Here is a 25777-nt window from a genome sequence, read left to right on the forward strand (position 1 = left end):
TACGTATGACAGTTTGTTCAAGACTAGTAGGTTTTTTGTTTGTTTTTTTACTTTTTAAATGGCTAGGAGGGGAGAAAAGAAAATTGTGCTTATGATCAGCTGCTCTTTATGTCAAATTTCACTTCAAAACGTCCCTGAAAACGGTCTTTGTCACTGTAACCGATGTTCTCACCGTAGACCTTGCATTCCACACGCACTTCCGTGTCATAGGTCAGGTTAGTGAACTGCACTGCCATGAGAGGCTGGAGATATTTTGGCTGAAGCAGCTTGCCATAGTATGGATAATATTGTAGAGGAAAGCCAGCATAGCCAGCCATCCCCATAATATTCAATGGTGCCGATTTTGTCAACGTCTTCCTCTTTCTAAAGGGAGGGGAAAAAAAATCACTTGGACAAGCCCCATTGTAAATATTCCCACCACTGTATACCCATTCAACCTAATTATCTGAACTGTACTTGGCCATCACCATGTGACTTCTGTGCTGGATAGTGCAATAAAGTCATCTTCGTTCATTCAAACGAATTCAGTATCCCTGAGGACAGGTGCACAGTAGTAGAATGGGGGCAATTAAATAATCAATTGACATAATCCAGGATGATTTTTCCTATTTACCTTTTATTAGGGAAGTAGGTTCCACAAAAACACTCAAATTATGTCACCACAGAACTTCAAGTTGTTTTCCAGCAGCTTGGTAAGATCAGCATTATTGTTCCCTGGCCACTCATTGTTATCTACAGCAGAGGGTACAGGAAAATCCTGAATTCTAATAATTATTCCCTCTTAGAACTGACCCCAGAATTGACAAAGCTTGCTGTGCCTCTGGGCAGCTTAAATCTGTCCAAAAATTTTAAATTGAACAAAAAATAATCTGCCTTTTTCAGTTAGCATTATTCTCTACAAATTCCTGCTTGAGTAAATGAATTACCCAGGGGAGAGGATACTGCTACTTGGAAGAGACCTTGCTTTTGAGGAGTACATGGCTGAAAGGATGGGGGGGGGGGGGGCACGAGGAGGAGAAGAGTGCCTTTTACTTATTTCTAGGTCACCCATCCCAGAGATCAGGTCAATGACAACATTCAGTCATCATTAATTGTTCACTAACCTTTGTGAAATGAGTTGCCTCAATCCAGTTCCTAAGGGGAAGATATCCTTATCAAAAGAAATGGGGGGGTGGGGAGGGGTCATTTGTCAGCAGAAAGGTCAAGGAGTGAATGAGCACCAAGACTTGACTCCTATCTCAGGATTGAAGCATGCTCACCTTTTTAAAATATCCTTTTAAAGTCAATCTGCACCAATCTAAGAGAACTGGGGCCAGAGAAAGAAGCTCCTGGATAATAAACAGCATCACTGAATGTATATGTCCCTCCCCACAGACATGGCTTAGAAGCCTGAGTCTCTGCTTATACAAAACTGGTATGGTGTTGTAGGTTATGGTTTTGGCTGGCTCTGCCCTTTGATGGCCTGAGTTCATTACACATTTACAACAGTTAACTTTGTAGGAAGTTTGATTTCACAAGAGAGACTGATCACGTGTCAGGAAAGGCATGGACACTCTTTCCCACTTACCTTAGCAAAGCAATGACAGGGAGGACATATGGATTGTATTTTCCCATCATCTCAGGAGGGAGGCTGTCATTTGCTGGAGGCTAAAAGAAACCAGAACAAGCAAGTGTTACATTTCACACTGGACAATCTCTGCTCTTCAGACTAACTCCATTGAAAACACGCACATTGATTAGTTTCCAGCATGTCTTCCTGAAGTTCAGAACTGTGCCAACAAGTAGCCCCATCCTTGTGTGTCAAAGTCCGCAGGGGGTGGAGGAGGGAGGTGAACTACTGGCAGATTCATTGGGAGAGCCAGATTTGCTTCTAGGTCAAAGTTTCAAAGCCAGCTCAGGTTGCAATGATTTTCAGTCATTACTGTGAGCAAGTTAAGTGGCCATCTGAATCTGCCAACAAGAGAAGCTCTACAGACAACTTCCTGAGGGGAGCAGGGTAGATGCAGTTCAGGGGACTTTAAAAAAAATAAAAAATAATAATCCTCCTCCTCCTGTTAGTGAATTTAGTAAAAGATAAGGCTTGACAGCCCGAGAGAACACCCCCTCCCCCAATAAATGCTTGTGGTCAAAGGACAAAGCAAATCTCCTAAAGGTAGTCTGGAAAAGCGTATGATTCACACATAATGGAGGAATGGCACAGAGCCCACATGGGAATTTGCTTTCTAGGTACAGTGCCAGAGAGTCAGCTGGAACTTGAGTGGTTGAATTGGGGAAGGCAACTGGCAGTCCTGAACCAAGGTGATGGTATCAAGAGACTCGATTTGCAGCGTGCTTCCATAGCACCTATCACTGAAGGCTCTTACAGCACTTTTCCAGGAATTTAAGCCTCATGTCTACCCTGCAAGGTAGACATGAATATCTCCACTTACAGACAAGAGTCCAGAGTAAATGGCTTTTCCAAGACCAGTCCTCTGCTCCTGCTATAAAACACTTCCCCCAAATTAATAGGAAGGGAAAAGAAGCACTTGCCTTTGGTTTGAAGCCTAGAACTCTGTTGAGCTTGACGACAACACATGGTTTTCCATCTTTGTATCCATAGCTGGAATCAAGCATCCCGGAGCAGTTTCCAGCCAATCACGTCTGAACCTGCAGACTCTCTTCTGACCTTGGTCATTATTAAATGGTCCTCGGTTTTATGTAGTCGCCAGGTTCATCTGGGTGGGGGGGGGGGGGGGGGGGGGGAGAAGAAAAGAGGCAAAACCAAAACACTTACATGCAGCATGAACTCACACTTGAAAGCTTTGAAAAGAAAGGCAAAAAACTCCTGTGAGCATTTCCCTGGGATTGGAATCCTTTTTTTTCAGGTCTAGTAGTAATCAAAACAGAGACAGACACCACCTTCTACAGACTGACTTCATGGATCTGCACCAAGCCATTCAGTGACAAGTGCTCTACCGATCATGGCAAGTCTGTTTTCTACTGGGCCTTTTTCCTCGAATGGATGTGTGTGTGGGCTGCTTCTCTGATTTTTATTGGTGATGTTTTGGGTCACAGGAGAGATTGTCGGAAATGTATTCTCCCTCCAACACACACATCTCCCTTCAAGTCAACACTACATGCAGTCCATTATAGGTGCTTTGCTGAATTACATTAGAAGGAGAAAAGCTGTCGCCCCCCCCCCCCCCCCTTTAAGTGGCTCAGAATCAAAAGTCAGGGCTCTCTCCAAGAGTTGATATCACACTTAAATCAGAACAGGGAGATGCATTTAGAGCAATGCTTTAGGTGTTAGCTGAAGCCATCAACTGCAGAAGGGAAGGAACGTTCTGACTCCGACCTGAGGGGGAGGTGATCAGCAGGTGTAAACTGGCATACCACTGAAGTCCATGGAACTATGTAGATTTACACCAGCTGCATGATCTGGCCCCAAAAATTAGACTGCAAAGGACACAAGTGTGGATTCTGTAATTGAGATGTTCTGGTAGAGGGTGGGGATCTGAAACAACTTACAAGCATTTCAAGCCCACTTCAAAAACAAACCTACCGACCATCCGTTGATCATTTGACACCTGTTCCATTTATGTCAATGGAAAGACAATGACTGGAGTTTTAGGCCTTTGGACTTACAGAAACAAATACGCGTGGGCTAGTGTTACTGGAAAGGCTACTTTCTATGCATTTGAGCCCAGTGATCTGGTTTGGGTCAAGACCCAGAGCAGCCAACACACTGTCTCTACTTAGGAGGAAAATATTCGGCTGGTGTCATGATTTAAATGGCTTCTGGTAACAACCTCTCCTCTGTCTGTTGGAGGAGAGGAGAAGGAGCAAGTCTAGAAGAAATGCTTTGAATACAGATTTACCTTCAGACCATGTGGAGAAGGAAAGGCAGTCCAAAGAGATTCAACAGTGCTTTCGGTGTCTATCTGTAGTTCGTTATTACACCCCAGGGGCCATGGAAAGGGACACTTCCCCACATTAACAGCTTTTGGAAACAAGGATTCAAATCCTTAACTTGATTTGGGCACATAGGGTGGAACTGTCAAATTTGCTCAGCACTGGCCTAACTCTGCTCCTATTGAAGACAACAGTAAAACCCCTATTGTCTCTGATGGGAGCAGAGGAAGGCCAATGCTCAGTGCTTTTCACAATCCCACCGATAAGCTTGTCAGAGTTGGACAGCGAAGCTCACTGTCTAATGCATTCTACTTGGACAACAGGCAGTCATGAGCGACTTCAGGACCAGCTAATTAACCCGAGAGTGTCTAAAGCTAATCATCATGCTGTTAGTCACTAGGAAAGATGCTCTACAGGGCTTATACCAACACTATCAACAATGGCCAGTATTATCTTGATTCTTGATGGATGCAGTTAGGAGAGGGGTGGCTAATACTGCCTCCCGTTATGTGAAAACAGTCAGAACTTCATATCCAGGAGTCTGCTTACCAGGGCAATTGTCAAAGTCTATACTGTTGTCTTGTTGATCATTGTCGTAGCTCTTCAAGAATTTGTTAAGGCCTGCCACATACTCTTCATAAGTTTTAGGATCAGAAATACGAAAGGAAACTTCTGTCTTTAGTACTCGGGGGATTACTGTCAGTCCTAAGAGACAAGAAGGGGAAAAAGATTAACAAACACCCAAAAGTCACATGATTTCAAGGCAACATGTATAGTGCATGAAACAGTCTGTTCTTCTAGAAACTGCCACGACTCAAATTTCAGAGTCTGCACAACCAACGCACACCAGTTTTTAGCTCACTTGGAGGTGATGTGCTTAAGACACAGCTCAGTCATTGCTTCCAATAATGGCCCAAAACACTGTCCCAACATTAGTGGCAGGGGCAGCGTTTTGGGTCACTGCACAAGTTTTGTTTTTTTTTTAAATATACTCTCAACATTCCAACATGCAGTACACAGCCTACTGGACTAAGGCTTCATTTGAATCCAGCACGGTTACTTCCCCACCAGTTGTGTGCACTCTAATCCAGCACAGACCTGGGTCAATTGTACAAGATGGAGGCTGGAAGCAGCCTGATGGGGATTAGCGTACAGTCGAACAAGAGCGGATGGTGCAGGGCACAAGCATGCTGGCTCAAGACACCTCCCAAACACTCCAACTCAGGAAAGCATTCCAAGTAAGTATGTGCTTACGTGCTTTCCTGAACTGGGCCCTAAGGTAAGTGAGGAGCAGAGTTGTCCTAGGCTTGAGATACCTCAAATGGATTCTAGACATGGGGTAAAGTTTCCAAAAGTGCCTAAATGAGCTAGAAGCCAAGTCCCACTGTGTTTCAGTGTCATTTAGGTGCTTTTGAGAATTTTATTTAATAGTTACAATGCTCTGGCAGATAGAACAATTCAAGGCTTGGAAGATGGTGAGGTTTCTAAGAAAATGCCTAGAATCCACTAGGAAAAACACAGACTTAGGAAACAAGGCAGGTTAATGAGTAGTGCTAGCAGTCCAAAGCCAAGATTTTCAGAAGCAACTAGTGATTTGGGGGTGCCTCTATGCTAACAGAGGGAGACATGGGCTAAAGTTCAGATACTATCTGAGGGAACCGAAGAATCCACTACTCTGTTTCTGCCCTTCAAGAACAGCTCCCGAGCCTGGAGATAGATGGGTGCATTTTCAAAAACACGCACACTTGGCTTTTGGGTTACGGCCTTCGGAAACTCTGGCCCAGAAGGAGAGGTAGAGCAAAGAAGACTGATCATTGTCCTCTCACATCTAGCAAGAAAAAATGGTCTGGGTGTAACTGCTCTCAAACCTCAGCTCAAAATGCTTCACACCTTCCCTGGCACACTACTAATTCATGAAGAGGGATGTGTACCCCAGCCTTGAATTAAACCAAACTGGGAAGATCTATTTTGAGATCAGGACAAAATCTCCCTCCCATGATGAATGATGGAGCACAGGAGGAAAATCTGTACCAGATAAGGTTCCATTCTTTGGTTAAGTAGAAATTTAATTTTTACAAGCTTTAAATGGTAATGTTTCACTACTAAGCATTGGTTTACACTTAAAAATAAGATCAACCTGGCTATGTCGCTGAGGGCTTTGAAGTCTTTGCACCCTGAGTACTAAGGTTAGGTTGAAACAACCCCCCAGTGTAGAGGCAGCCAGGTTGACAGAAGCAACAACATTGTAGCGCTGCAGCCCCACAGCTCCAGCTGTGCCACTGTAGCACTTGAGTTGGAAGTTAGGCTATGCCGCGCTGCAAGTCTGCTGTGATCCCAGCAACATCACATAGCTGTCTGCCCTCTGATCCTACACTATGTGCAAGTGGGGGCAGAATCGAACATGAGCCAGGCATCCAGAACACTTCTCCACCCAGCCCCACATGGCCTCTGCACTTTAGAACCCTCACCTCCCTCCATCTCCCCCCTCCTATGCTGTGCAGGAATGACTAGGCTAGCCACCAAGTGAAATTTACTCGCATGAGCTCAGAGCACAGTCAAATCATTATCTGTGCTCTCTAGAAAGCATTGTGCTTTCCCCCTTACTCATCTCTTCTGGGCTTTGTGCACAGAAACAGCGCTGATTGCCTCTTTGGTCAGACACATTTCATTGAATGGGGTAAATGGGAACATCATCCCTTGGTTAGAACACGGCTTTGGGAGCCAGAATTCTGGATTCCATAACCAGCTCTGCTCTATTACCCAAGGGGTAAGGATATTGGGGGGGGGGGAGGGAGAAGGGGAGGGAGCAGACGCAATTAATATACGGAAGTTACCCACACAGTCGAAGGGAAAACCATTCCTTTAGTCATTACAAAAAACTCTATTAAATATTTGCACTCGCATGAGGTCCAGGTCACATTTTAATTGAATGCCTTGATGCGTGACTAATGCTGAAGTTTAAAATAATGGGAACTAGAGTTCATGCTGCTTTTGCGGTGGCCTCTGCCGCAAACTGTGCGATCAATAGGGGTCCTGGTTGCATTCAGTCTGTTGCCTTCGCTTTAGCGAGCACAGCACAGCAGCAGAGTGGCATCTGCTTTGACAACTTTCAAACAAATGTTTTGCCAACAACAACAATTTCTTCCAGTGCAGGCTGAACCTACTCAGCTGCCTACATGGGCTCACAATTCTATCAGGTCTTTCAAAGCCAGTTGAGTACTACTGCTTCGGGTCCCCTCCCCCTCCCAAAGTTGGAATTTGTAACCTAGGAGACAAAGATTTGCTTTGTTTCCCTGAGGGCAGCCCCCAGCAGCCAAAGATAGCTAGACAACCCATCAGTAGAGCTCATGGTTTCAAGTTTTATTTCAGGAAGCAGTTCTAACCTTCTCTCTTCGTTTTCCCTTTCATATATTTTTCCCTGGGCTGGGTTTTGTTGCAAATTGAGAACTAGATTACCTTCCCCACTAACAGAATTAAATCCTACCAAAATTACAATTGTTTGTACGAGAGCCTGACAATCATTTGTTTTCTAGGAACCGTTAACTTTGCTATCCACACAAAACCCTCATTGCTAAATATAGTGTGATAGCAAGTAGTTTTTAACCCCCTCCCTCCCAGTCCTCCTCCTTGTCAGCTGGTGAATGTTAACACTAGTTATTTAAGGTGGCCCTCTGTATGTGGGCTTCAGGCAACACCATTAGCTTCTCAACTGATTTAAGCTTGAAGAAAGTCTCACAGCCCCTTCCTCCCCCCACCCAGGGAACTGAGAACACAGATGAAGCATAACAGAATATTGTGAAACGCCTTTGTATAGAAGCTGTAAAGTACACGCTACAGTCTGTCATTAGACAATTTAAGCCATTTATTTTATTTAGGGCACATGACTCACAGCAAAGTCCTGCCCCCCCCCCTTTTGTACATCTTCTGCTGAAGCAAGGAAAGGAAAGGAAGAAGAGAGAAGACACACACTGCAACCCCCACATCCAATATGAAGCTAAAGCCACTGAACAAAGGGATGACAATGTAGCTGCACGCTAGTGGTCAGTCAAGCCCACCATTTGAGCTCACTTTTGACCACAAGACACCCACACACATGAGAAAAATGGTTGTGTGTGTTTCATTGTTGACCACCCACACTGAAGAATCCCCAAGAGAATAAGATTGGGCAGCCTATAAGCCCTACATCAGTGGTTCTCAACCAGGGGTACGCAGAGGTCTTCCAGGGGTACATCAACTCGTCTAGCTATTTCCCTAGTTTTACAACAGGCTACAGAAAAAGAACTAGTGAAGTCAGTACAAACTCCAAATTTCCCCATACAATGACTTGTTTATACTGTGCTATATACTGTACACTGAAATGTAAGCACAATATTTATATTCCAAGTTATTTTTATAATTGTATAGCAAAAATAAAAGTAAGCAATTTCTCAGTCACACAGTGTGCTATGACACTTCTGTCTTTTCATGTCGGATTTCGTAAGCAAGTGGTTTTTAAGGTGAGGTTTTAAAGTGAGGTACACAAGACAAATCAGACTCCTGAAAGGGGCACATTAGTCTGGAAAGGTTGAGAGCTGCTGCCCTACATCAAAAAAGACACCATTGGCTCTTCTGTCCAACGTCCAATATTTAATGGGAACCTAGAGGCTAGTACACTAGGGAGGATAGGATGGGAGACCAGAAATTATTCCTAATGGCTCATCCTGTGGCCCCAGTTCAGCAAAGCACTTAAGCACATTTTTACTCCTGGGGGAATTCTGCACCACTGCGCAATGCAGAAATTAATGTGCGCGGAGAATTTCCCTTTTCCCCTCCACAGAAATGGGCTGCAGAGATATTGGCTACTAATAGGAGCCGATGGACCCGGAAGAGCTCAGTTCAAACAGAAGACAAGGCCGGGGCAGGAACTGCAGGGTTCCCAGCAGCTCTAGTTCCCAGCACACCCTGAAGGAAGGAGGCAGTGGCGCACAGAAAACCCCGTGCAAGCCTGGGACCAAGCATCAGGCTATTTCTCCCTCTAGATCCCTGGGCTCTGGGGGGAAGAGGGTGCGAGTGTCTGGGCCAAGGGCCCCCTCCCCCCCCCAGGCTGGCCTCTGGGAGGAGGGGGTGTGATTGTTGGGGGGGGGGGGGAGGAGGGGGAGGGGAGGGAGGGCCTGCACCTTGCCTCTGGGGGGATAGGAGATGAGAGTATCTAGCCCCCCCAGCTGGGCTCTGGGAGGGGTAAGGGGCAGAGAAACAGGAACTGGGTTGTCGTAGGGTTTCTGTAACTCTCTACTCCTGGGGGAATGTGTGTGCGCGCATCTGTATTTTTACAGACATGCTTGCTTACAGGTATTTTGAAATAAATTACCAAAATAATTGAAACGGACAATTATATAGTGTTATTTTGACAAATACAATTTGCAGAATTTTAAAATATTGTGTGCAGAATTTTTAAAATAATTTGAAGCAGAATTTCCCCCAGAAGTAGAAATTCCTACGTAACATTCATTTCATTAGCACTTACGCACATGCTTCTCCTTAAACACAAGCTTGTGTGCTTTTGTCATTTGGGACCTTAATCTCTCGTGCCTCATTTTACCTATCTGAGGAATAGGAATACCACTGTTAAATAATCCTCACATTATCCCTGTGAAAATTAAGTCACTGGTTTTCCCCTCCCCCACACCTCACCCATGTTACTGACACAATGTTGAGGCCCAAACTTAAGACTTACCATTTCCCACTTTGTGTGCCATCCCTCTAATTTTTGCAAACCTACAACCACTCAAAATAAATACTTCAATCCTCTTAAAGAGTGGGCAGCATGGCCAGCAGCCCAGCCCTCATGAACATCCCTGCAAGAGATCAGTGTGCACACCTGGGATGGGAAGCAAAATTAAGGGCAAGGGAAGAAAAGCAGCATGTCTAAAGTGCCGGCCTTTCCCCAGCAGAACAACTCAAGAAGGAAACGTTGTAGTTTGGAAATAAGGCTTTAAATGAGGAACTTTGGCTGCAAGAGTGTTCATAATTCCGTGCTATTTCCAGTTAAAGACAATCCAGGGCTTTAGAGGGCACATTTTTAAGTGCAGATGGATGTGGCATACACAGATTCACAAGACAGTCCTACAGTCATACTGAGCAAGCTACCACCCTCAAGGTCCTGTTAGTTTAGTAAGCTTAAACAAAACAAACAAACAAACAAACAAACAAAAACCCCACACCAAGATGGAACTAATTTAAAACCCTGATGTGCTGGTGTCACTCCAGTCTTCTAGCCACCCCCTCTGAGGAAAATGCGTGCACTTTCTCAACATATAATGATATCTGCATGGCTGAGTGACCAGGTGCCCTCTGCAGTTTGGGCTTCACGGATTCCACTCTTTAAGAGGTGAGAGACAGAGGGAGAAGATGTTACTTGCCTCCTGCAGAGAGTTGTCCCCAGGACAGCTGCAGCCTCACCAGCTAAAATATACTGACCTCTATTTCATTCACTGCTGCTATGTAAGCTAAGTGAGCCAATCAGTCACTATGGACCAGAACAGCCTTTTCCATTACACCACCTCACAGGCACAGGAGGGAGCCATTTTTAAAGGGGCAGGAGCCATTTTTAAACACTATGATCTGACAGAAGAGTCCCTTTCTGCCACAGTTTCTGAAGAGGGTCTTTTCTCTGTGAGGTGTGGAGTGGCCTTCGCCCCCACCCCAGCCCCCTGCAGCCAAGATCAAACAGCAAGAACAGAAATACACAGCCAAATTGGTATTTTTACAGCATACTACACTGAGGTTTAAGACAAAACGTTCTATTCCATCATACAGATGATATCAGAATTTCTACCCAAATACCGCACTTAAATAGGGCTTAGAATTCCATATACATTTTTCTTGTTGTATTTTTAAAGTCAATCAGCGTTTGCTGTAGCTGCAATGTTGGACATTTGAATGCCTTCGATTCCACCACAACCCCCAAGAAAAGCAATATTTTATGGAGAGGTACAAAATTGTAATTTAGCCTTCGAGTGAGCATAATATCCCTGTTGTGTTAAATGCATGCAGTAATTAGCATATTAATGCCATCTGGTAAAGAAACTGAGCTATACCCACGTCATTATCACCCAGTAAATGGCAGCATGACTTCTGATTTCATAACAGCAATAGCATTTTTACAGAGCAATGAGGCTAATGCACAACATTCATATAGCATTTTCTTCTGAAGATCTTAAGTGCTTTAGAAGGACAAGTTTTATTCTCCCCTCCCCAATCTGTAAAATGGCACAAAGGGGTTAAGTGATTTGCCCAAGGGGTCACAGCCAGAGACTGCGATAGAAGTCTAGTTTTTCTAGCTCCCGGTCCTGTAACCCTGTCATTCCTGGATTACCAGTACATTTAATAGTTAAAGTTGCTGGGACCCTGTCACTTTGTATCACTTTCCCCACATACACCATAAAAACTCCTGGGCACATGCTGTTCACATACTGATTTGTATTTTATGTAGCAGTGTCTGCAGTGGTTCCAGTGAGAGGCAATTTATGTTTTCTATTCTCCCTCTCTCTAATACATATTGTTCACTTTCCTGTTTGACAGGAGTACATTTTATTCATCACCACTGTGATAAGATCCAGTGAGATTTTGTACCTGGGCTGGTCAACTTTCATGGCCATTTTGCAAAGTTGATGTGATATAAACGCTCACTTCCATAACTGAAAAGGTATATTCAGAGGCCAAACTAGTGGCTACTGCATCATGGTATGAGGAGGTCTGAGGCTGAGAGCTACACTTTATTTCTGGGCTTGCATGAGGATGGAAAGGCTTCAGGCATAGGAACATTCACCCCCTACCAATGTGCAAGTGACCTCTACTGTCCAGTCAAGGAAGAGCAAATATCAACTGGTTCCAAGAGCCAGAAGGATGCTTGCCCCAAATTCAGGGTCTTTGACACTAGTGCACTGAATGGGTTAAAAGTCTTGGGCTTGAAACACCCATAATAGGGGGTGGGAAGGAAGGAATACAGATTTATAGGACAGTCCATTTTGACTGTAAAGAAAAGTGTTGTCATGTTGGTCCCACTGCATGCCCAGGGAGTCTAGCCTGCATGCTCAAATTCCCAAGTCTTCAGAAAAATCAATGCCTGCAACCTTTGTGTTTATAGAAATAAAAGTAGATTTATTTTTAATGACACACATTAAAATGGTGTCTTGAAACCAACCCACCTTCCAATTATTTTATTTTCGAAGGTCAATTTGTGCAACATCCAGTCAACATTTTTAAAAACTAATCAATGCTCTACAGATTAAGGTTTTATGAAAAAATTTCAGCTCACAGTTAATCTCAACTCAGAGGTAAACCTCCAAAGTTACTATTAAAGTGAAGACACTGACAAAAGTTTAGCTACAACAAGTAGATCATGTGATATCAGACTGTGCAGCAAGTCAATATGGACGTAACCTGAAAATCAAACTCTCTGCGCATCAAAATTTCTCCACCTTGTATTTTTCCATGTAGTGTAGTTTCATGGGGCAAACATTTTTCTTCTTTAAAAGCAGGTTGCTCCACCAAAACTAATGCATATGGTATGTAGTGCCTGCTCTCTTAAATTATACAAGTAGCCATGCTTAATGCATAGACTATCCATTTTCCTCTCTAGTGCCCTACCCCCCCCCCCCCCAAAAAAAAAAAAGAAGTGCTGCTGATGTTGACCAAAGCAATCAGTTCTCTCTTGCAAGTGTCAAAGCCAGATGGGTTCAGGCCAATGTTTCAGCACCTGGGGCAACATTTACCCCTTCTCAAGCATCATAAAAATAGTTTGTTCCAAGTTTCATCCTTTGGAAACAACTTCCTTTAAAATGTTGGTGGTGAGGCTTCTGGAAGATCTGCCTTTTGATTTTTGCTTGGAGTGATATTGCATAGGCTAGAACAGTAGCTCTCAATCTTTCCAGACTACTGTACCCCTTTCAGGGGTCTGATTTGTCTTGCCCCAAGTTTCACCTCACTTAAACTACTTCCTTACAAAAATCAGACATAAAAATATAGAAGTGTCACAGCACATTGTTACTGAGAAATTGCTTACTGTCTCATTTTTACCACACAACTATAAAATAAATCAATTGGAATATAAATATTGTACTTACATTTCAGTGTGTAGTATATAGAGCAGTATAAACAAGTCAGTCTGTATGAAATTTGAGTTCATACCGACTTTGCTAGTGCTTTTTAGGTAGCCTGTTGTAAAACTAGGCAAATATCTAGAGGAGTTGAAGTACCTCCTGGAAGACCTCAGGGTACATGCACCCCTTGGCTAGAATAATAGTCCTTGCTTAGCTAGAATATAGCTTAGCCACACAGTTTACTACTGCACTGCTAACCCCCTGGTGGGGCTGCAGCATGCTCTCTGACACCAGAGCCTCACAATTGTCACTTAAATACCACTGTTATTAAAAGCTTCTGAGCTGTTTTTCAGAGCAAGCGGTGAGAGACAGAGACAAATCGTTACCATCCCCAATGCCAAGCAGCCTCAAGGTCATTTGTAATGTGGGAAAGCAGCAGTTGCAAGACTCCTCCCCCTACACTCTCATGGCCTACCAGTCACTGACTTTTAGCAAGAGCCAGACAGCATAACAGACTGGATATGACAAAGCCGGGAATCTGCTGCATTGCCAAGGCATTCTCTCTGCTTTTACCTCATGCAAACTGTTCAGAGATGCTGCCTAATTGATCTCTCTCTTTAAACTGCTGCTGTATTTCATCCAGTACAGACAGGCTGTTCATTTGCTACAGTTCATTCAAACAAGAACACCAAATGCATGTATGTATATCTGTCACACACACACACACACACACACACACACACACACACCCCTTTTCCTCCCCAAAATTTCCAAGACACTATGAGCATTAGTTATATAAGTGTCTAAAGACTCAGATATTGGTATTATTTCCCAAATTGTCCGTGGTCACCATTGGATATCAGGTGGCAGAGATAAAAATAGAACCTAGGAGTCCTGACAGCCGCACTCCACCCGCTTACCTACGGTAACATCTAAATCACATTCCATTAATTTGTTTTAATATAAAACCAATCATGCACACGCAGATCTCTCTCACTTCAGCAAATGTTATAGCTGATGCAACATTTAATTCTCATTAAGACTCAACAGCAAAAAAAACAATGCTGTAAACATAGGTTGAGAACATACCCACCACTTTTAGACATGCTTGACTAATATTCATGATAAGGCACCAGTTCGTTTTAGACGTGCCACAGCAATGGAATGCTATTCCATCATCACTCCCAGGTGAGTAATAAAATGATTGTTCTTGAAATGATTTGCACAGTCAGGCATGGGCCTGTTATTTAAATTACCTGGGGGTGCCACTCGATCCTGATATTTGGGTTCAAATTCACTGATAGTGAGCAACATCACTTGAATGGTCCCAATGAATATGCCTGCCAGGCAGCCATAGAAGATCAGGTAGAAGAGAAGGATCTTAACTGCAAGAGAACAGAGAAACAATCAAGCCCTTGACGCAGCCATGTTTCAGCACAAAACTTCATCCTTTTCAAGCACTGAAGGAAAACCCAGCATGTTTAAGTGTGACACTGAAATTGCTCAAGAGGACTGAGCTTGGTTACTACAGTTAGCAAGTGACAGACTGTTATTTGTATCACAGTAGTGTCTGGATGTCTTAGTCATGGACCGGGGCCCTATTGTGCTAGGCGCTGTACAAACACAAAGCAATTTTCTGATTTTAGTCACATAGTATTTAATGTTAGAATGTGATGAGCCAACTTTTTAATTTAAAAGACACGTGAAGGTTAAAACTTGTGACTTGTTACTGGATCCACCAGGAAATATCACTCTGTGCTGCATTATAAGCGACTGATTTTCAGTGAAGCTTGAGCAAGCTTGCGTGGTAGTAAGGACATCCTTAAAGTGCCTGTCCTTAGGATGCTCAGCACTTCCACAAGGCCCACTGACATCAGCCCCTCACTAGCATTAAGCCTTGGAGCTGGAAATTCCAAAGGAATTAGCAGTTCAAATCCAACTGAATTCCACCAGGAGTTGGGTGCCTAATTCTTTTAGTATCCTTTGACAACCCTAATCTTCAACTGTGGACCTAATTCCACACATGAAAGTCAATAAGAGGTTGCTAGAAGCAAAATTAGGCTTCATATTGGCTATTGTCTAGTTGATTCTAGGTGCTGAAAGCCACCTCTGTATTACTGTAGTTTGTCAATTCCTATATATAGGTCTGTCATCTTACCCTGGGGTTACGTTCCGCAGTCAGCGCGTAAAGCGAAAACCACATATAGTCAAAATTACATTGAGCATAATGGCAGGCGGAATCGCACGCACTACAGGAACAGTATTTAAATTGTTATTTTTCTTTTTGTTTTGTTTTTGTTGACTGTGTAAAGCTGAATTCGCGCATGTTAAATGCGCGTAAGATAAAAACCACACAGCATTACCACATCATCCAGCTGAAGCAGCCAATTATATAACCAGATTTTTGATTTAAAGGAAAGGGGGGACTGAAATAACCACATAAGAAAATAAAAAGGAACACAACACTACTCAGAATCTGGATATCAGTTACTGGTTTACAAGGATTATCTCAGATGATTAACTGCATAGTAACATGCTGTACTAGGCATCACCAGGCAGCCTACAGGAAGGATAAACCAGCCCATGCCAAGCAACTATATGCTAATCAAGGGAACAGTAACAAGCACAAGCAAGTGAACTAGAATTAGAGGCAACAGATGATTTGAGAAGAGATGTATTTGACTCCAGAATGCTCTAAGCTGATGTCACTTTAAGCCAGGTTGCAGCGCTGTGGCTTGTGGTCAGGCATAGCGCTTAAAAAAAAAAAAAAAAAAAAACAACCATCTCCATGAGAGGAATAGCTCCCAGCACTGGTGCACTGTCTACACTGCCACTTTACAGCACTGAAACTTGCAGTGCTGGGGGGGGGGGGGGGGGGGGAGGATTCCACACACCCCAGTGAGAAAGTTGCACCGCTGTAAAGTGCAAGTGTAGACAAGCCCTAAAAACAAAGACTCTCTGAATGTCTGGAGTGAGACTAGATGTGGGGGAAGGGAAGGACAGAATGTGCAAGAGAAGAAAGCTTTCTTCCTGTGCTCAATTACCATAGAAAAGCAGCCCAATTCAAATACAATTCTCTTCTCCTTGGCTTTAATTATTTTCAGTCTCTCAAAGAAAGAGCAGCAGGAATGGGAGGGACAGACAATGGAAAAAACTAAGATAGTTGGGCCTTGTCCTCAAACTTCCTCCTTCCCCACTGGGGTGGGGTAGCAGAAAGTTCATGAAGTTAAACTCAGCAGCACTATGTTTTGGCACTCTCAGAGTTAATCACACTCTTTGGTATCCAGGCAGCTCTAGGCAAATGGTTGTGATGTCACGAGAGATTTGGAAATTTTTTCCAGACCAGTCAAAGGAGGTGCTGTTGTAATACACCAAACAAGAGTGCTGCTGTCTGCAATGTGCTTGCTGCCTTTGATTTTTTTTTTTTTTTTGGAATCACATCAAATGGGCAGTACCAGGAGGTAGCATTGACAACATCCTGGTTGGGAGATACATTAAACAGCGTAAAAAGACATCTACAAGGTACACAGCCTGGGTTATAGAAAATATCCAGCAAATCCACTGACAAAGCACAAGGGCTTACATGAGAAACAGGTGCCTGCTACAGGTTGGTGTGTAATACATAGGCCAGACTCTCAGCTAATGTATACTTGTCAGACTTTGGCTGACTTTAAGGGAACTACACCAATGGGGATCTAGCCCTAGATATTTAGGTACAAGTTCTTTGTGGCAGGGAGCACATTCTACAAATCTGTAAAGCCCCACACAGATTCATGGTGCTATTTAAAAAAAAACAACCCCACAGTAAACATATTTAAATTCTCTGCTCACGCATAAATATATAGTGAGAGCCTCCTATAGTGTGTCCTAATGCTTCTGCCTGCCAAATCTAAAGATGGCAACTCCACATCCGGTTGATCAGTCAACAGGGGCTGACTTCAACAATGAGGGTGGCAGGCCAGCTTTGGTTGGCAGCAACTGTAAGACTGACTAAGGCTTTTAAAATTCATATATAAATAGACAACTTTCCAAGTACTATTTGTAATAGTACAATATGTAATCAGTACATTATACAGGATACTTCTTGCTTATACAGCTATATGAGGTAGTGTAAAAACCATTGGTTTCCCAAGTTCTGATGTAAACTCAGCTTCCTTTAACCACCCACCCCACTCCCCAAAAAAAGGAAGAACAGAAAGGATGGGTAAAAAGTCTTTCCAATTCTACAGTTTCACAATTCATAAACTTAGCCCAGGTTTGCTGGTTAAAACCCAGCTAGGTGAAAATGAGCCCAAGGGCAAAATGCCCTCTCCCCAAGGACAACCATGCCTAGCGCTTCAGTTCTGAGAGATGCATTCCTTGTTTAAGACAAAAGAGGCGTCACCGCCATCCTTGATGCTTGGTTGTTTAAAAGAAAAAAAATCAGCGAACTGAAATATTTTAACAGTATCTTTTTGTAACTTTGACGGGTGGTGGGGGAGAAGAAACACAGTGACTAACAGCCACATGCTAGGTCAAGCTGGAACCAGAGACACCATTTCTCAAATTATAGATCACTACGCATTTCGTGTTTGTTTTATTGTACAGAACTGGAGCTGCTTTCCTCCAGGGTCAACTCAAAGTGAACTAGAGCTTGCAGACTATTAGAATCCAAAGGAAATAGATACTGCTGTACTGTATAGAGAACAGAGAGAGGGGGAGAGAGAGGAGCCAAAAAGATGGAGAGAGAGGAAAAACTGGGAAGTGATGCCCTAGGATCTTCACAATGCCCCTTGTATCTATCTGGTTAGTGCAATGCAGGCTGTGATGCACCTAGAAGTGGGGGTCCTTCTGGCCTCTGACTTAGGAGGAGGAGTGGGGAGAACCACACCAGGGAGAAGGGAAGGAGGCGGCTATGGATTTGAGCCATTGTGCACCTCATGGTCTCACTCAAGTTATATTTAGTTGCTAGGAGACTGGCTTGAAGGACTTGCTCATTCCCGAGTCTCCCCTGCTTCCTCCCCACCCAGCCCTTTCCTTTCTCCCAGGAGCTCAGGCAGGTTATTCCTCCAAATAGAGACAGGGGGAAAAAACATAAATAAAACCCAAGAGGACCATCAACACATCCAGGAAAATCAAACCCTAAATGTCCTACCACTGGATGGCCTTGCCCAGAGCACCCAGTGCCTCCGGTTACCTCCTGCTTTGAGGTGTCACCTTGACTAACCTTGAGCTCTGATGCATTATTAACCCTTTGCTTCCCCAGCCAAGCAGCCCCACCGAGCTTGCTGGATTCCAGAGGGTCTCTCTTTGTAACAGAAAAGCCTCTACACCAGTTTCAGAGGCCAGCCCTGTAACACTTTTAAACAGAGGCCCTTCTCCTGGCTCTCTCCACAATTTGCCCTCCTCCAAAGACACCATGCCAGCCGCATTGGCTCCTCTACAAAGGGTCTGATGCAGAGGAGGATGGTGGGAAACAGCGAGAGGTATGTGTAGGGTTGTTCGCCCCCGCGCTCACAGCCGCCCACCCCACCCCTACCGCAGTCACGACTCAGATTTAACTACATCAATGCCCTTCAGCATGACCTTTTGCAGGGGGAAAAAAAAGACACCAAAGCAGCTTTCTCCAGCAAGGAAGGAGCTCGGCCTTTCAGATTTCAAACATCGCTGACAAATCTAGGCAACAGGCTGAACAACCGGGTACGGACAAGACCAAAAGACGAGGCAAGGTTCCTCCTCTACAGCAGACACCACACACACAATCGCTTTCCGCCTGGAACAATAAGCACTTTATCTCCCAGGGCGATACAGCATCCCTTCCCGAAAGGAAGGAAACCAGCCGCCCAAAAACCAGCTAACAGCTCAAGGTAACACCGTAAGGAACCAGAAATTAAATCCACACCAGCGTAATCAAGTCTGGGGTGTGTTTTTTTTTTAAAATCATCATCAACATCGAAGCAGCATTTAAGACCAGTGAAGAAAGTTCGAGGTGTATTGTTTTAATCCTGATGCGAGAGGGATTGTCTCTAGTTTGCTCTAAACCGATTACAATGAACAAGGGAATCAATTCCTTGCCCCCACCCGCCTTTCGCCACCTTTCTAGCTCGAGTTATTGCGGGTCCGCGTTAGCCTCTGCCGGGAGCAGGGGCCCGCAGCCTCCTTCCACGCACCCACCCGAGACACGCAGCCCGCACTGGGTGCGGGGGAGGAGGCAGGGCTGCGGCAGGGGCTGGCGCACACGGAGACCGGCTCAGGGAAGCACTTACACCAGCTGCCGCCGGTCCTGCCCAGAAACTCCTTCTTCTCCGAGTTCCAGATGAATTTCTTCCAGTTGCCATCGCCTTCCTTCGCTTTGCCGCGAGCCATGAGAGAGAGATCGGCCCCGCCTGGGCGCAGAGGTGACACGGGAAAATCCTCGTCGCCCCCTTAGAGCAGAGCGGGAGGGGGGGGGGGCTGCCTGCCAGCAGGTTCCCGCGCACGCCCCGGCAGCGGCTGCTTTGCAGGCGGGAGGGCTGCGGGCCGGTCCTGGCCGCGGGGCAGGTGGGACGCAGACGGGCCGCCGGCTCCCAGGCACAACGAGGGGCCGCTCACAGAACCGCACTGGCCAGGGACATAGGCTCGGCTAGAGCCGGGCACCGCAGCGTGCTATATTGCCCGGCTCCCGGGGGCCGACTCCGCCCACCGAACGCCGGCAGCCAATGAAAGCGGGATTTGGGGTGGGGGCGTGGCTTGGAGGGCGGGGGGGGGAAGCACGTGGCTGAGCTGCAAGGCGTCTCGGGTTGTAGCCTCCCCCCGCGCGCACCTGCAAGGGAGACAGGGCGCTAGGGGAGACCCCACCTGAATGGCGGGGCTGAGCCCTGCCGGGGGAAGGGGCAGGGTGCCCCGGGCCAGAGCTGCGCAGGGCGGGGGGAGCGGTGGCTCGAGTAGCCGCCAGGCTGAGCCCTGCGGGCGCCGGGGAAGGCGATGGGGGCGGGGAGAGAAAGCGCTCAGGGGGCCCCTGTAACTCAGCGAGGCGGGGTGTGGCTGCAGCCCTGAGGCCGGCAGGGAAAGGGGAGGGGGGTGAGCAGAGCAGGGTGAGGGCCATTTAAGGAGGCGGCTTGGCACAAGCTGCTAGACAAAGGGAGGCGGAGGCCTGAGGGGGGGTGGGGTTGGGATGGCTGGCGCCAGCCGCACACCTGAGCCCTTGTACGTAAAGGGGGAGGAGGAGGAGCTGGGGAGAGGGATAAGGGGTCAAGGGCGTGTCCAGCTGCAGACGGGAGCTTCGCTGCGAAGGGGGAAGGGAGAGGGAGAAATGCCTTTCCTGCCATTTCCACACCTCCCCCAGCACCACCATCCATAAACTTGACAGCAGCTAATCCTGCCATGGGCTAATAGTGCCTGAGCCCCCTCCGCTCCTTCTTTGGGCCCCACATGCCTCCAAAGCATTCTTGCAAACCTTTGGCTCCCACCTGCTGGCTGCCCACAGCTACCACACAAAAGTACCGCCCCCCAGAAGTTCCTTCCTTGCATCCGCTTCCCTCCCTGGCCCTGGGAATCCCCCTTCCCATGAATATGCAAATACAGGATAGCAGCCCACTCAGCTGGAATGAGAAAAGGGTCCTACCCCCTGAATCTAAGCCAGGAACTCCTAGGCTTAGGTTTTTATATGGTGCCTGGCACTGGGGTATTTAAGTTATGACTCATGAGAGGTGGGGGGTGACGACATAGTGGGCATCCTTCATCTCTGGCAGCAGCTGCAGGCTGGTCTGGGTTTAGGAGAAGGCCAAAGAGGGGTGTATCTGCTGACAGCAGGAGGAAAAATGCCTCACCCTTTAAAATCATTTTCTCTTTGCTATGCAGCCTCTGCTGCATGAGCCTCTACTTCTGCAGCAGCCCTGCTGCTGAGTAGAGTGTATAGTAGAGCAAAGATACACTGGGTACCTTTCTTTCTCGGTTTCTCCTCCCATCTGTCTTTCCTACCCTCCATTCTAAAAATCAAAATCACACTGCACTCCAGCTCACTCAAGGGTAAACACAGCTATTGCATATTTAATGCAAATAACATGCCCCATGCTGTTTGTGCTGGGAACACCTGTTAGGAGGAGGAGAAAGGCAGAGCCTGCCCCTGGGCAGGGATGGGTCCCTGCTTTGGGGGTGGGGGAGAGAAAGGGGCTGTGCCAGCTACAATGTCTGCAACAGGATGGTAGGTATGGCAGGGGGTTAGGTTGACCAGACAGCAAATGTGAAAAATCAGGATGGGGGTGGGGGGTAATAGGAGCCTATATAAGTAAAAGACCCAAAAATCAGTACTGTCCCTATAAAAATCAGGACATCTGGTCACCCTACAGGGGGTAGAGTCTGCAATGAACAGACCAGACCAATGGGTGGTAGTGATCAGGAAGAGATTGGGGGAGGGGATGCCATCTGAGGCGTGTGAGCAAGCAACAAGGACCAGGCCAGAGTATTTCCTCCCAGTTTGACCTTCAGGAACATATGCACTATCTTCCTCTTTCTTCCCCCTCAGGGACCCTGGAGAGCACATGGTCAAACTAAGCACAGCCAGGGAGAAGAATGAGCTGCCCACAACTACTGACTAGATTTGTTTGTTTGTTTTTCAAAGCCATATTGCAGCTTGCTGGGTACTTGTAAGCTGAGACTGGATAAATAGCTCACAGAGAACCACCACTATGGAGCAGGTGAGGGCCAGCAATCACTGCCCATACCCCAATGCTAGGCCAGTCACCCTGTCTATCCATGCCCAGCAATAACCATTGGCTCACCCGTAGCCTACCCCACCATTTACTGACCACCACCACACTCCTGCCACCTATCTTCCCTTAGTAATTGGCCCTGTACTCAATATTGCCAGGCTCCCCACCAAAACCTAAGCATTAATTTCTGGCCCATCACTCTGGATACTCACTCCTTTACTGTATTACCGATAGCTAACACCACCACTTAGCTCTATATACAAGCTTTTCCTCCTTAGGCCTCAAAATGCTTTACAAAGGAGGTCAGTATCATTGTGGCCATTTTATAGATGGGGAAACAAAGGCACAAAAAGGTGAAGTGACTCACCCAATGGCCGACCCAGATACAGGACACAGGGCCCCAGAGTCTCAAGTCAGCATTCTGTGCTTCATATGTTGCCTCAATAACCTAGCACCCACACCTGCTCCAACCAACTTTAACTCTGCCCTCTAGTGATACCGTGGGGGGGGGGAGGGAAGAGTATCAAAATTAAACATGTCATTAAAAATCAATTTAATCTTATTATGGAACCACAAATACCAATAGCCCTTAATCATAAACATGGTTATTGCATGGTGTCACTGTGGGCAGAGTTAAGGTGGTTTGGGTGCCTTAGATGTACATTTCATGCCTTAACATGTTTCGATTTCTTCTAAATAACCTTAACTCTGAATTTCCTGTGTTTGTAATGCTTGGGTTTGGGTAATTACAGCATCCCTGTACATATCTGGCCTACTGGTTAGAGCACTGGACTAGGATTCAGGATACTTGGGTTCCATTCCCAGCTTAAGCCACTGGCCTGCTGAGTGACCTTGGACAAATCACTTCACTGCCCCATGCCTCAGTTTCCCTATCTGTAAAGCACACTGAAATCTACTTCTGAAAAATGCTATACAAGAGCAAGGCCTTATTACAAGGAAAAGCTTTGTTAGTTTAGCAGCATCAAGCAGGACTGTAGAAGCCATAATGGCATATCCCAAACCTAGAACCAAAGGGAAACAAAACTACCCAGAATGCATTTCAAAAGACCAGGTGGATGAGGAATCTTGTATTGGACCAACTTCTGTTGGTAAGAGACAAGCAAACCTTTTGAGCCACGCAGTTCTTAAGCTTGTCTCTCTCTAATATCCTGGGACCACCACTGCATAATTTCAAAAGGCACACACCTAACTTTCGCTCCAAGGCCTCCAATCCTGCAAACATTTATGCACATGCTTAAGTTTATATCCATGAATAGTTCCATTGGGTTCAGGATCACTGTTGTGTAAAGTTAAGCAGCTGCTTCCATGTTTGCAGAATGGGGGCCCAAGTTAGGTACAAATTCACCCGTCCCCTGCCTGGCCATTCAGATTTTGCCCAGACAGTCTGAGCACACAACTATATGATCTGATTTTCAAAAGAGCGATGAGAGCCTACAATGACCTTTGAAAATGCGGAGGACAAAACGTGCAAAGATATCCACCATGTCTACAAGTTTAGCTGCAGGAGCAAGGAGTTTTGGAAACCCACTTGCACACTACCTAGGGAAGAATGATTTAGCAGGAAGGGATTTACTCTCAGTTTCATGAGAATTTGTTTCTTATTTGAATGGGGTGAAGGGAGAGGGCTGAGGTGAGGCATCTTCTTGCAGTGAGAGAGGAGAAGGGATTCAAGAGTTGTTCTCACTTGAGGAGATGGTACAGGTTGTCCTGCAGTGAGAGGTGGGAGTGGGGAGAAGCAGAGTTTTGCCCAGAGAGGTGATTATTCTGCCCTTTGGGCAGGGAAAGTGCCTTGCTCTCAGTGAGGGAGCAATGTGGATTTTACTGCTGGAGGAAGTGGGGGTAGTTTTGCCACCTGGCTAACTCCCGCCCACAGAAACCCAAGTAACTTGCACTGAAGTGAGGCTGGTGAGGTAATATCTTTGATTGGCCCAAATTCTGTTGGTGAAAAAGACACGCTTTTGAGCTTACAGAGTTCTTCTCCAGGTCTGCAAATAACTTGCATTACACTCTAAGGCCGTGGCTACACTCAAAACTTCAAAGCGCTGCCACGGGAGCGCTCCCACATCAGCGCTTTGAAGTGCGAGTGTGGTCGCGTGCCGGCGCTGGAAGAGAGCTGCAGGTACTCCACCTCCACGAGGGGATTAATTTACAGCGCTGGGAGCACAGCTTATACTGGCGCTTTACAGCGCTGTAACTTGCTGCGCTCAGGGGGGTGTTTCACGCCCCTGAGCGAGAAAGTTGCAGTGCTGTAAAGCGCCAGTGTAGCCAAGCCCTAAGTCTGAAAGGATGGAGGGGAGAGGGGAGCAGGCTAAGGTGGAACCTCAAACTGCTAGAACAAGCACTACTTAAAAGATGAAAGTGCGTAAAATGCCCTTAAGTAGTTACCATTCATGGGCTGCTGCTGCAAACAGGCAGGGACGGGTCTCATCTGTCTGGCAGGCCTAGAGCAGGAAGGGGCAGCTGCTCAGAAGCCTGGCACCATGCCCATACCACACAAAGCAGGTGAGAGAAAGAAACAAAAGGAGCCAATCAGAGCCACCACAGTGCAAAAGGCCACAAGCCACATGTGCTGTGTTCATTCTCCCAGGAAGAACTAGGGAGACACAGGGCCTGATTCTCAGTGACACTGAAGCATTTTACACCACACCAGCAGCATAAAGTAGCCACAGAGTGGCTAGAAATGGCCCCTGAGAATGTCCCTTGCACCCCAGTCAGTGTAAAGCCGGCATATAGGCTGTACATCAGCCCTAGGTGTAAGGAGCATCATGTCTGCACCACACTGCGCTGTGACTGTTCCCTGATTCTCTGCCTCTGGTACCTATAAGGGTCCATGAGAAGCAGAGCCTATGTTTTGGAGCAGGACAGAAGCTGCTCTAAATTACATCAGGGTACAGGCAGGTCTGCATAGCCCCAGAATACAGAGTGCGCAAAAGTGGCTTAAAAAAAAAAAATCTTTGCTCCCCATTCCTGTCCCAAGCACAAGAATGGCATATCTGAGAACCAGGCCCACAGACGTGCATTTAGTCCTCTGAGCACAGAGATTTTATTTATGTAGGTTTATTAAAAGTGCCTATCCAAGCTCCAGGCATCAAAGCAGGGAGGTGGCAACTAGTAATTAGATCAGCAGAAAACCATCAAGGAACCCAGTTCTCCTCTTGCTTATGCCAATTTTACACCTATGCAATACCGTTGACTTACTCCTAGCTTAGGCCAGTCTCAGCAGAGTCAGGTGTATTGGCTCAGCTGGGCAGAACTGTTCAGGCTTCGGTTTCCAATTCAGCACAGAACAGGAGGGTGCAGGATTCACAGCTCTGGAAGGTACGAGTGTGTTGTGGGTGGGCAGGCAGGATTTTGGGGATGCAATAGCACTGTATGGAACAGGAGAGAGATTCACTGCTGGATGTTAAATAACCAGGCTACGTCACTGGGACTGGGTATTGTTCCTTTGGCTGAACACACACGCACGCACACACGTAGCAGAAACCCAAACAACATTCTGATCAACGCAATAGAAAACTAGGATGTAGTAAATAAGCGGTTTCTCCAGACAGATTCTTTTTTTGACAATGCAGGAAAATAGGATTTTTGCCTCCTCACTGAAAATAGTTGGATAAAAATATAGGAAACCCACCCCATTTTGCTTGGCCATCAGAAAGTGAACATCCCTCAGGGAAAAGCATGTCTCCCAAGGAATAAAGTATGAAACTGGGAAAAATACAATGCATTTCATTACAGCTGGCATTCTGGAGCCTCTGTGAGGATGGCAGCCAACATACTGATTGATAACTTAAGCAATCACCATGTGAACTATATAAATAATGGCAAGGAGGCTGAAGAAAGCCTTTCACTTCTAGTGCATTGGTTCAATTCATCCCAGATTTGGTAGAAACCATACCATCTGAAGTCTATGTGGCATGAATGGTGGATCTCAGTTCAATTCCTACAGGATAAAAGGCTTCACCACAAACCCCACTGCAGACACTAATTAGCCTCCATGCATAGATGCTGGAACTAGGGGTACTGGGGGTGCTGTCCCACCCCCTGGCTTGAAGTGGTTTCCTTTATATACAGGGTTTAGTTTGGGTCAATGGCTCTCAGCACCCTCACTATACAAAT

General features: G+C 46.0%; 1 protein-coding gene across 1 annotated transcript; it reads right to left on the minus strand.

The window, feature by feature from the left end:
* Window positions 1–25: 25 nt before the first annotated feature.
* ATP1B1 (ATPase Na+/K+ transporting subunit beta 1) lies at window positions 26–19316 on the minus strand. Its single transcript, XM_065419123.1, is given in 8 exon segments — window positions 26–320; window positions 322–363; window positions 1552–1647; window positions 2530–2630; window positions 2633–2695; window positions 4432–4596; window positions 14228–14356; window positions 19217–19316. Coding segments are annotated over 8 exon segments (921 nt in total). The 3' UTR covers window positions 26–95.
* Window positions 19317–25777: the final 6461 nt, after the last annotated feature.

The sequence above is a fragment of the Emys orbicularis genome, chromosome 1, assembly GCF_028017835.1.
Source record: "Emys orbicularis isolate rEmyOrb1 chromosome 1, rEmyOrb1.hap1, whole genome shotgun sequence".
NCBI lineage: Eukaryota > Metazoa > Chordata > Testudines > Emydidae > Emys > Emys orbicularis.